Source organism: Homarus americanus, unplaced genomic scaffold (assembly GCF_018991925.1).
Source record: "Homarus americanus isolate GMGI-L3 unplaced genomic scaffold, GMGI_Hamer_2.0 scaffold19318, whole genome shotgun sequence".
Lineage (NCBI taxonomy): Eukaryota > Metazoa > Arthropoda > Malacostraca > Decapoda > Nephropidae > Homarus > Homarus americanus.
Window position 1 is genome coordinate 5,402,041 of NW_024732238.1, and position 11,973 is coordinate 5,414,013.

At 43.0% G+C, this 11,973-nt stretch overlaps 1 protein-coding gene across 4 annotated transcripts; it reads right to left on the reverse strand.

Annotated features, from left to right (window-relative positions):
* Positions 1 to 4,657: 4,657 nt before the first annotated feature.
* On the reverse strand, positions 4,658 to 11,923 carry LOC121868376. 4 transcript variants are annotated; one of them, XM_042368927.1, is made up of 8 exons: positions 11,822 to 11,923; positions 11,348 to 11,496; positions 10,273 to 10,472; positions 9,785 to 9,981; positions 9,142 to 9,333; positions 6,608 to 6,706; positions 5,773 to 5,940; positions 4,658 to 5,077 (listed from the first exon to the last, which is right to left on the reverse strand). In XM_042368927.1, the coding sequence occupies exons 3-8, from the start codon at positions 10,403 to 10,405 to the stop codon at positions 4,832 to 4,834; spliced, it is 1,035 nt and encodes a 344-aa protein (XP_042224861.1). In that variant the 5' UTR covers positions 10,406 to 10,472; positions 11,348 to 11,496; positions 11,822 to 11,923; the 3' UTR covers positions 4,658 to 4,831. The 4 variants fall into 4 exon arrangements, with proteins under 4 accessions (XP_042224861.1, XP_042224862.1, XP_042224863.1 ...); XM_042368928.1 differs by having other exon boundaries at positions 10,273 to 10,467; positions 11,341 to 11,496; XM_042368929.1 differs by lacking the exon at positions 11,348 to 11,496 and having other exon boundaries at positions 10,273 to 10,467; positions 11,822 to 11,922.
* Between the last annotated feature and the right edge of the window lie 50 nt (positions 11,924 to 11,973).

Genomic DNA, 11,973 nt, shown 5'->3' on the forward strand with positions numbered 1-11,973 from the left:
GAGGAGCCACTTGGTACCACAGGGGGAAATAGAGTTGCTAATACAGTGACAGGGAAATGACTTACTGATAATATTAGGATGAAGAATTACTAGTACATGGAATAGGAGGGTGAAGGAAGATTTACCGATCTAATAAAGTGGAGTCAGGGTTAAGAGGAGGTATTGACAGTAGAGAGAGGAGAGGAGTTACTGAATACTAATACAATAGAGGGAAGACGAGTTACTGGTACTGTAGAGGGGAGAGGAGCTACTAGTGTAAATAAAGGGGAAGAGAGGTGGTGAATATGGTGATACAGAAAGGTATGGAAGGTATTGGTGTGGTAGTAATGGTGGTGGTGGTGGTGGGATAGGTGACATAACTGAGACACTGTTATGGGAGTGATGGTGGTACTGATGACGTAACTGGCACTGATGACTTCAACTAAGGCACTGTTATGGTGGTGATGGTGGTACTAATGACGTAACTGTGACACTGTTATGGTATAATGGTGGCACTCATGACTTAAATGAGGCACTTTTCTAGTAGCAATGGTGGCACTGATGACATAAGTGGCACTGTTATGGTGGTGCTAATGACGTAACTGTGACACTGTTATGGTATGATGGTGGCACTGATGACTTAAATGAGGCACTTTTCTTGTAGCAATGGTGGTGCTGATGACATAAGTGGCACTGTTATGGTATGATGGCACTAATGACTTGAGGCACTTATGGTAGTAATGGTGGCACTGATTACTTAAGTGAGGCACTGTTATGGTTGTAATGGTGGCACTGATGACTAAAGTGAGGCACTGTTATGGTACTGATGGTCGTGGTGCAGATGGAGAAGAGTTACCACAGTCAGTTCAGCGCCCAGGAAATTCCTTGTTATGGAAAAAGAAACGGTAAACACACAATATTGTACAGGACGAAATCTCACCACACGAATAATGCCGACAAGGACAAAATGCCCACCAGTTCAACTCTGGGTCCCAATACCCATATAGGATTAGTTGGGTTCGGTGCACCTGGGTGACGCTTTTCCTTCTTCAGGTTTTGTTTGGTTTGGTTGGGCTATGTTGGGTTAGGATCTATTGATAGGATTTTGTGGTAGAGCCGTAAGCAAAGAGGGGTTGCCTGATAGAGGGCTGGGAGTTGAGGACTTACTTGTGAGGTGTCTGGTGCACATGTCAGACGAGGCAGCCTCCTCCAGCAGGTCGGTGGCGACGACTGTTTAGAGGCGAGTGGGCGACCAATCACGAGCAACAGTTGGGCAGTTTCCCGCGCAAAAGTGCCCGCCAGAACTTCCGAGGGGAAGCCGCTAGCAAGTCCAAAATGGCGGCGGAGACCTGTTGTGGGTTGTTATGAATATACGCGTGATAGCAAGTCCGTGGAGGCAACCCAAGCGGTGGTACAGGAGTCTATCCGCGGGTCACTATCACTGGTTCTACGTCCCCGGTCCCCGCACCTGATCTGTGCGGCCCGCGGACACCTCGGCCCCTCGTTCGCACATCACACCACACCAAGAACATCCAACTTGTACACAACTTCGCGGTGTTCCCCTTAGAAGTGTTCACGTGTGGGCGTGGGTAGCTGTTCTGTAGGCCAGATTACCATTCGGCTGGAATATTAGGATTTTCATTCACTTTGTCAATGAACGTCCAATAATTATAGAAGATTAATTATTAAACTGTTATTTAAAACTGTCTGTCTAAATGAACGAAGCAGTTTGCAAAATTCCCGTGTACTTGGGAGCGGTGCCGGCGGGCCAGGGTGGAGGTCGTACTCGACGCTGCCTCACGTGGTCCTTCCCCGAAGAGCCAACAGTACAGCACTCAACTACCACCCTCCAGGCCGGCTGTCTCTCCCCACAAGAACTGCATTTATTATCATGGTCAAGTGGTGTATCGTGTGGTAATGGATGTAAGTAGGAGTGGGGTTGCAAAGGGAGATCGTCTGGCAAGGATGCTGAGGGCAGGAGAAGTAATCAATACGATGATCTGCACAGGCGCGCGTGGGCCGCCTGCCACGCGAAAGTCCTCATTCTACGTCAGTATGGCCAAGGACGCTCCCACTACCCCCCGCTTACTGCCACTTTTTCCACTCTTGTCCTGCCTATGGTTTTGTTTCTTCTCTTTTCTACATAAAGTTCCCTGCATGAACATCATTATTAAACTTAGTTATTCACCCTTCGAGCAAATTTATTTTTTCCTTTTTCTTTTTTTATTAATAACATCAGATTGTAATGAACCTTCACAAAACCAAAGAATATTTTCTACCGTCCAATATCAGGGCTAGATAGATTATATGGTATAGGTGTAGAGGAGAACTGAAGTAGTATAGGGAAACAAATTCTCCCGCCCAGCATCCCTGGAGGAACATTAGGACTCCAGCCCGGGTCATCGTGCGTCATCAACCTTCTAGTGACGTCAGAGTAAGCACGACTCAGATGCCGCACATTATTTGACTTTCATGTTTTATTCAATAATGCGATCAGTTACAAGTGTTTGGGATAAGTCCAACCACCAGAATGCAAAGTATGAGCGTGGAATATTAATGCCATAAGAGCAATGGCTAGTGGACAAAAGCAGTGCACTTGTATAGTGGTGAATAAAATATCTGGCGTGGCATCTCCTAGTGACGTCATTGCCACTGTCAACAACATTCTGGATCGGATTCTCAAAGACCACTAGAGATAAGCTCAGGATGAAATGTACTCAACTGTGGCAACCTTGTGAGAATCCTTGAATAAGACACGTCAATTGCCCAGCAAGTCGGTGTTCAAGAGTGCCAGGAACCATAAAGTACCGCCACCTCAGCTAGGCAACAGTGGGTCCCGCCAGTGTCATAAAAGGAAAATATGGGCGGGGAATATTGGCGGTGTGACTCGGCTCCAGGATGATGGTCAAGTGTACCGACTGACCCTTGTTGTGGGGGGATCAGATCTTCCTCAAAAGAAGTATTAGACCTTCCAGGATACCGAGTTGTATTGTGACCTTCACGCCCCGCCCCTTAGCCTGGCACTATGATAATACTGAATTTGGATGATGAATATTAGCGTGACCTATATGAAACCAAGGGTCTCCAAGGGTCAGGAATATAGAGTCGCTTAGGTTATACTGTACATGCATCTCTATCTCTACAAAATGTCAAATTCTGAGGTTTAAAAAAAACATATAGTTTTAAGCAGTCCATCTAGCATTACAAAGACGAGCAAGCTAACCCTGAATAGATTGAGGCCAAAATTCCATTCTTTTTTTTTTACTTAAAAGGGTAGGGGGGTTTTGTGTAATGATTGTCCTGGTGCGATTTTGCCCATTAACGTTCCATTCTGTTCCCGCTTCCCACAATACCTTCTGTCCAGGTTAAGCAGTACTGTGCCTTCGTTAGACTCGTGAAGGAATACCAAGTCACACTCCTCCAACAACTCTTAGTTAGGTAGTGTTAGCTTGACGTGTTAGTTCCCGTGAGGTTTTAAGTATTACCTGTCCTATAAGTTTTAAGCGTTCTTAACCATGTCACTTTGTAGCTGTATTTTCCTGACTAAATCAACTGTTTCAATCAATATCCATGTTAGCTGCCGTAAAAAGGTTTTAACCCGTGCCCATTGAGACTCCACCCGAGGCAGCACTATCCAGACTCCTTTTATCACACTGAATGATCCTCAAGTACACTCTGCCATTATTGATCCTCAGCTTCGAACACATATTATTGATTCTGTAAACTTTCCAGTGAGAGAAGTCGCTTGAGATCGTTTTCCTTAGTTACATGAGTAATCCCAGCTTGAGCCAGTGTTATTGATTCTCAGCATTAGTTTACATTATTGATCCTCCGCTTTATTTGTTTTGATCCTCAGCTTTAGTTTACCTTATTGATCCTCAGCTTTATCTGTTTTGATCCTCAGCTTAAGTATGCTTTATTGATCGTCAACTTAATCTGTTTTGCTCCCCAGCTTAAGTTTCCATTAAAGTTCCTCATCTTATTTAATTTAGAAGTTTAGATGATAAAATAAAATGGAAATAGATCGATACTAATATTCACTTAAACCCGCCTCTCCCCGAAAAGAAAATCAAAATTACATTGCAAAAAAGATAATTATATTCAGTTAACCCTATGAAGGAATCTAATATTACACAGGAGAATGATCATAGTAATTAGGTAACTCAGAAATCCAGTATTACAGAGCTAGTAGCCAGAGGCGGTGTGTTATTTGATGGGTGGTGATGCTCTTCAGTATACGCCTTACATCATGCAATACAGTTCCGTTTGAAAGGAAAGAATTGGAGAAAGATTTGCCCCATCCCCAACCTATTTCACTTTTAAGATTAACCACCCTAACGTTAACCTAACATAACCAAACCTTATCTAGCTTAGCCTAACTCCTCCTCCAGGTAGCGTTAATGTCTAATAATCAGGTTAAATAAGCTAGTGGAGGGCGAATCTTCACGTGATGCAAAGACTCCCTCCTTAAATTCTCCTAAATCCAACCTAACTTACCAACACTTGTTCTACTTTAACCCATTTGCAATATTCACATCTGCCATAACCTAATCTAAACCTACCTGAATCTGTAACCTGATCTATCTTAACGTAAACTTGACCTAAATTTTCCTTTGTTATGTTTCACAGTAAGGGTGATCTACACCTCCAGTCTCCGGTAACAAATAAAACAGTGCAATAAGTAAAGATATATGTTTTTTTTATAACATCAACAATACCTATCGGGTATTTGACCAGATACTTGTGATTCACTGGTTGAATTTACTAGGAGTGTGATCATCAATTGTTTGTGGAGGACTTATTTGTTACACACACACACACACAGAACGTCAACACATGAAGGTGTCTGGCGCTATGATTGTTGTGAATTGACGGTCCAGACAATAGCGAAGTCCATGCACAGGTACTTCATGCAGGCTTCAAACAGGTCGTAATACTTAACCCTCCTGCATTTTCCCTCCTCCAGCAGACGACAGTGGGAGGTCCTCCAGTAGAGTCTCACAAGCAGCTCCGAGCGACCCATGTCCATTATGTACCCAGGGACCATTGGGTACTGTTTACTAAGCAGGTAGGACCTCGGGTACTGGATGAGGAGCGTCTGCAGAAGGAGGAGGGGATTAGTTGTGGTGATTGTGGTAGTAGCAATGATAATATTGATGATGGTGGTGATTGAGTCGTTCAAGATGGTGATAGTGGAAGTTGAGGTATTGATGATGGTTGTAGAGTGATGGAGTTGTTGTTGTTAGTTGTAGCGATGGAACTGGTGGTGGTAAATCTTTTGAGGGTGGCTGGTTGTAGTAGTGGTAGTTGATGGTTGTAGTTGAAGATATCTTGGTCGAAGTCTTTCATAAATTATACATTACTTCATTATAAATACCAAAAATATATATATATACTGTTACTCCTGATCAGTGGTTAATAAATTAAAAAAAGATAGAACATTACTTGATACCACGTTTACACTGAAAGCTGGATAAGGTCCTTTTACAGAACTCATGAATCACCTATGCTGAGACCTAACTTAACCTACTTCTAATATAACATGACCCACCCCTATTCTGACAGAACTAATCAATTCCTAAACTAACCTAACCTGACCTAATCCGATTTTAACATAAGCTAATATACTCCAAACATAGCCTAAACTAACCTACCTTGAACTTAACTAAACGTACCTTACCCGTAATCTAATCTAACTCAGGAAAATTTTGGGCCGTTGCAGGGGTTGAGTTTCGCCCTCATATCACGTATAAATCTGAGCCCCTGGTAGTGTGTTGGGGAGGTGATACTTACCTTAACATCAAATTCTTTTTTGTTCAAGGTGACGTCCAAGATCTTGAGGTGGTCTCCTCCTGTACCTGTGGCGATGGTGAGGAGATCAATCTGGGTCATGTTGGCGGCCACCAGGAGCTTGGAGAGTGGCAGGCAGGGCACGTACACTCTCTTGCCTTGTTTCTCGTCCTGCCAATAAACAGGGTTTATGGGTTAGGTGGCTCTGTCTTAAATAATGTCCCAACCTGAATTAACCTAGGCATTAGGATTGGGAATCTATTAGGAATGGAGGCATTTATAATTAGTTCTCATTTCTAATTGGTGAGGATAGGTTAACATTGTACCAGTTATTGGTGAGGATAGGTTAACATTGTACCAGTTATTGGTGAGGATAGGTTAACATTGTACCAGTTTAGGTCTTGGACCCTTTTGACCAGTAGCCGAATATTCTTACTCCCAGCACACCTGTGTCCTCTGTCAGATCTCCCACTTTAAAGATATTATTTTCAGTGATATGATTATTCGGACATAAGGATTATTTAACCTATTGAGATTATCCAAATGACGTGTTTTGAACCTCTGGTGTAGGAAGTTGTACAGTATACTATACGTGCAACACTTCTAGCTTTAGGTAGAACAAGGTATTATTAGAGTTACGGCAGGTGAAAGTAGTTATTTCATTGAGTCCTGTTTTATAAATAACTTGAATGACACAGTTCCGAAATACCTATTATATTTCCTTAAAATATAATTTCAACTGCTTCAGAGACCCGACTTTCAAAACATTTGTCACCAAAATTAAATAATTAGGTTAAGTCTGGAATGTAAGAGTGATACAGTATCTAAGGTGACATACCCCTTGCACTATGTTGTCGGAGAGCTTGCTCCTCGCCATGACGAGCCCCTGCAGTTCCTGTGGGAGGCCCTCTATCAGGTCCCTTAGCCACAGTAGCAGCTAAAACATGTCATAGAAAACTTAAATAAGATGTTTCATAGAAAATGACAATATTAAAGGGATAACAGAAGAGTATATATATTGAATATACGTACCACATTCCTATCATTACTTTACTTAGTTTTATCCTCTTCACCGCTGATCGGCTCGTTAGCCGCTTGGGCGATCGGTCACGTCTCTGTTACGCACTGTTGGCAAGTACTGGGCATGCACCGGCTCCTGAATGTGCCTGAACCCGCGCCAGTGTTGGTCAAGTCTTGTCTTGAAAGAGCTCACACTCGGTGCCGTCACAACACTCTCTGGTAGATTGTTCCAAGAGTTCACAACTCTCACTCCGAAAAAGTTTGACAACACAGTTTTCTGGACTTGCGGCTGTTTCAATCTTGAGCTGTGACCCCTTGTGGGGCGAGCGTCCGCCAGCTCCAAGTAAGGACACTCGACTGAGTAGTGGCATTTGAGATGTTTATACACCTCAATTAGGTCACCCCTTGCCCGTCTGTAGTATAAGCTAGGCAAGTTCAGGCGCTCCAGTCTCTCAGGGTAGCTGAGGTGCCGAAGTTCAGGCACCAGTCTGGTGGCCCCCCTTTGAACATTTTCAACCAACTGACAGTCCCTAGCATATCTCGGGGACCAAACGGGGTGACAGTACTCCAGATGGGGAAGCACTTCACTCTTGGAGATCGTTACGAGGGACGGACCGTCTAGATATCTGAACGACCTTCTTATAAGACCCAGTAATTTTTTGTCTGATTTACCTTCTTCTCGCAATGGCCCGAGAGCTTCAGCTCATTGTCAACATACATACCTAGGTCCTTCTCACATTCAGTCTCAAATAGTGCAGTTTCTTCATCCCGTTGGGACATATAATACGCCTCCTTACCGTTGGTACGCCCCAGGTGCATCCTCTTACACTTCGTGACATTGAATCTCAGCAGCCATTTCTTCGACCATTCTTGGAGCCCACAGAGGTCCTTCTGCAGCTCTTCACAGTCCGCTTGGTTCTTGATTTCCCGAAATAACTTGGCATCATCGGCAAACATTTGTATGGAGGAGTGTACAACGTCAGGCATGTCATTTATGAAACAAACAAACAACAGCGGGCCCAATACACTGCCCTGTGGTACCCCGCTTGTGACAGGTACGGATAATGACTTCCTGCCATTAATCACCACACACTGCTTGCGGTCATGCAGAAAGTCTTCTATCCACGCTAGGACATTTCCCCGAATTCCGTCCCCTTCCAGTTTGATTTTCAGCCTTTCGTGGGGTACACTGTCGAAAGCCTTGGCAAAATCTAGGTAAATATTGTCGATATTACCACCCCGTTCCAGAATATGGGTCCAAATGTCCAATACCTTGAGCAATTGTGTTAAGCAGGAGAGCCCCGGCATAAAACCGTGTTGGCAATCCCTTACGAGGTTGTTTCGTAGTAGATGTTCCATTGCGGCATCTCTGATAATACTCTCAAGTACTTTACATATTATGCTGGTCAGGCTCACCGGTCTATAGTTGTTCGTGGAGTGACGATCGCCCTTCTTGAAGATAGGGCTCACATAAGCCACTTTCCATTCACTGGGGGCCTTTTGTTCATCCAAGCATTTACAAAACAGGATCTTCAGGGGCTCGGCAAGCTCGTTGCACAACTCTCTTAGCACTCTAGGATGCACCATGTCCTGGGCCAGGACTCTTATGGACCTTTAGCCTGGACAATTTATTTCTAATACCCTCTTCTTTGAACACAATGTGGGTCAGTGCTGTGTCGAACCGTCTGTCCTCAAACGCAGGAAGGTTAATTGCATCCTCTCTTGTGAACACCGAGGATAAGAAGCTGTTCAATGCCTCAGCTTTATCCTGGTCAGAATCTGCGTAACTACCATCTTCAAGCCTCCGGTCTGATACTCCTACTCGCGTTTTTAATTTCGACTTTGCATAGCGGTAAAACGCCTTTGGGTTTGACTTGACCATTACATTCTTCTCGACCGTGGACGTGCCTCACTTCCTCTTTGATGTTTTACCAATTCACTTAATATCAGATACTCTGGAACCAGTGCGTAACAGAGGCAATCACTGACCGCCCAGGCTGATAACAGGCCCATCAGTAACGAAGAGGGTAAAGTGAATATTGGCAACCTTACATAATACAGTCTCAGTAGAAACACCTTTGTCCTGGACAGGGATTCTGCCTTGATCATTTAACAACCACAAGATATATATATATATATATATATATATATATATATATATATATATATATATATATATATATATATATATATATATATATATATATATATATATATATATATATATATATATATATATATATATATATATATATATATATTTATATATATAATCTGAGATAATCAAAACAGTAAATGTGGTGTGTTATCCTTGAGTGTAGGGCTGGTACACAACTAGCGGCCGCCACTCACCGGTCTGGCTGCCCCTAAGTTAATACAGACAGGGGAGGTCCAAGCGTTGCGGCGGCGCTCCTGTAGGATTCGGAAGGAGCGAGGGTCCGGCTCTATCAACAGACCAGTCCAGCTATAATTCTTCTCCAGCATAAGCGTCTGGCTCATAAACTCCCCGTCTGCTGCCCCTACCTCCACGAACACCCCAGGAGCCTGTGAAGTTAACAATGGCCTGTACACCATCAACACAACCAGAAACCTGTAAAATTAACTCTCAGTGACCTGTACACCACCAACAGTCCAATACCCCAGGGACCTGTAAAGTTAACTCGGTGACCTGTACAATATCAATATCCCAGAAGGCCTGTGAACCTAGTGACCTGTACGATATCATTACTAAAAAGGGCCTGTTTCTCTAGCAAGGGTAATTAGAACGGATCACCTGAATGATAGCCCTCCCCCCCCAGCTTATGTCGTCTATGATTAAACACCCTAACCCTACTGGTGGGGGCGGGGGGGGGGTGAGTTATGTTAGTGTTTGGGTGGTTAATCTTAAGGTAAAATAAGCTGGGTGGGGTTAATCTTCATGTGATCGGAAAGACCTATATGTTATCGAGGGCTCCGACTTGGCAAGATTGTTTTCTCAACTACCATATGACCTTACCTGATTCCCCCACAGATTCTTGAGCATTTCCTGGATTGTATACCATCCCAAGAGCTCCCTCCAAGGAGGACGGTCGACGTCGAACCCCGCCTTGTCAGGGTGTAGTGGGGGCGGGTGTAGGTATCTCTCTTTCAACAAGGGCACGAGCTCCGGGTCTTCTAGATGAATCCGTCCGGAAAAGTATGGTCCCAGGCACTCTGGTGATGAAGGGCTCATCGTAATCCTAAGATTATCCACATATATGTTCATTTTGGATTGGAATGAACATTATTGTTGTTAACAGCGTTAACTTGTAATATCCTCTGAGATTATATTCACTAATTTGTTCCATTATGTATGTAATTTGTTACGTTTTCCGGGCAATTAAGATCTCGAACAGATAACAAAATCAGCGAAAACAATTCATCGTGCGTCATGAAATCGCTAAATACTGAATTCTAATGGTAAGAATTCTAATGGTAAGCAAAGTCAGGTGTGGCTATAGTTACCATGGGTGCAGGGGTCCGTGAACCAGGGGAGGACTTGGGGCAGGTGAGTGGTGCTGTAACAGACCAGGGCGGCCACTAACACCACCATCGCCACCACACAGCTCAAACTTGGCGCTCTTAGACGACGCATCATCAGCTCTTGTTTTTATCACCACGAAACTTCACTAGCTCCCTTATCTTTCAGATATTCATTACCTGTAAAGGATGAGGAAAATAACCCCTTTTAAAGCTTTTAACAAACCTCAAATCGGTCATATAATCTTATTAACGTAAGTGTAATTACTATCCTTGTTGCTCCCTTAAAGACCTTATTTGTTGAAGCGCAGTAATAACATTATAACAACTGATATGAAAGTTATTAATACATTTTGTCTTGCCCATATCATTTGTTAATTTATTATGCATTAAGTCCAGCAGTATTATCTCCTTTTTCTAACATCACTCAAAATATACGGTGATTTTTTTACTTTCTGACAACACGGGAATCTTAGGAATTTTATCTTTGCAATCAGCAGTTTAGTCAATTCTTAAACACAACTTCTTTGACGTTTCCCTTGTAAATTACCTAAACATTACCTAACCTGACCTTCTAACCTCAGTTACCAGAGAAATTAGAATGCCTGCAACTGCCTAGCTTATACTATAGACGGGCAAGGGGTGATCTGATTGAAGTTTATAAACATCTCAGAGGGCACTACTCAGTCGAATGTCCATACATGTTACAAGTCTAGAAAACTGTGAGGAAAACTTTTTCCGAGTGGGAATTGTGAACTCTGGAATATTCTGCCTGAGTGTTGTGACAGCACCGAGTGGAAGCTCTTTCAAAACCAGACTTGACCAACACTGGCGCAGAAAAAGATATATTTAGGAGCCAGTAATTGCAAGATACGTGACCGACCGCCCAATCGGCTAAGGAGCCGATCAGTGGCGACGAGGATAAAAGTAAAAGTATTGAAACTTAAGCTCTGCTTAATGATCCTGGTAGATGAACATATATGACTAAAATACCAATTGTTGACAAAATTCCCTTACAAAATCAGTATGAAGGGAGGCGGAGGAGAGACATACCTGAGTACGAAGACCCTTGTATGTTAGTAGCCGGTATAGTCTGGAGGTAGCCAGCAGTCATCCAGCCTCCTATGGGAAGTCGCTAACCGGGCGAACTACAGCTGCTCACCCAGCGCCCTAGCCACGACTGCACAGCACGCGGACTCCAATCTCAGTCTTTGAAGTTACAGGGTATTTCATAATTTCTCTTACTATTTCTCCGAATTGTGCAGCAAATTTGTTTATCGCCTTTTTAAAAAAAAATTATTACTGTTTGAATTTCAGGCTTTATGTTCAGTTGTTTGTGCGACACGTAGAGGACTCACGCCAACAGGAAAAAGTTACGAAAATATGGTTTCCTTGAAGTTGGGGTTTTTTTTTATATATCATTTGGAGAGAGGGAGAGAGAACATATTAAGTTAAATCTTCACAAATATTATATGCCTGCGTACATTTCTTATTATCTTTGGTTGTTTTAGTCAGATCTTATACTTTTACTTACCTTTCTGAATCAAGTGGAGTGGTGTTTTCTTACTTGAAGGACGTTCGAACTTAATTGCAACATCCTCGAAAAAATTCTTATTTCTCATGTGTTGAAATCACGAACTAAAAATGTAGGAGGAAATCCCAACTTTATCGACTGGTTGCCACATA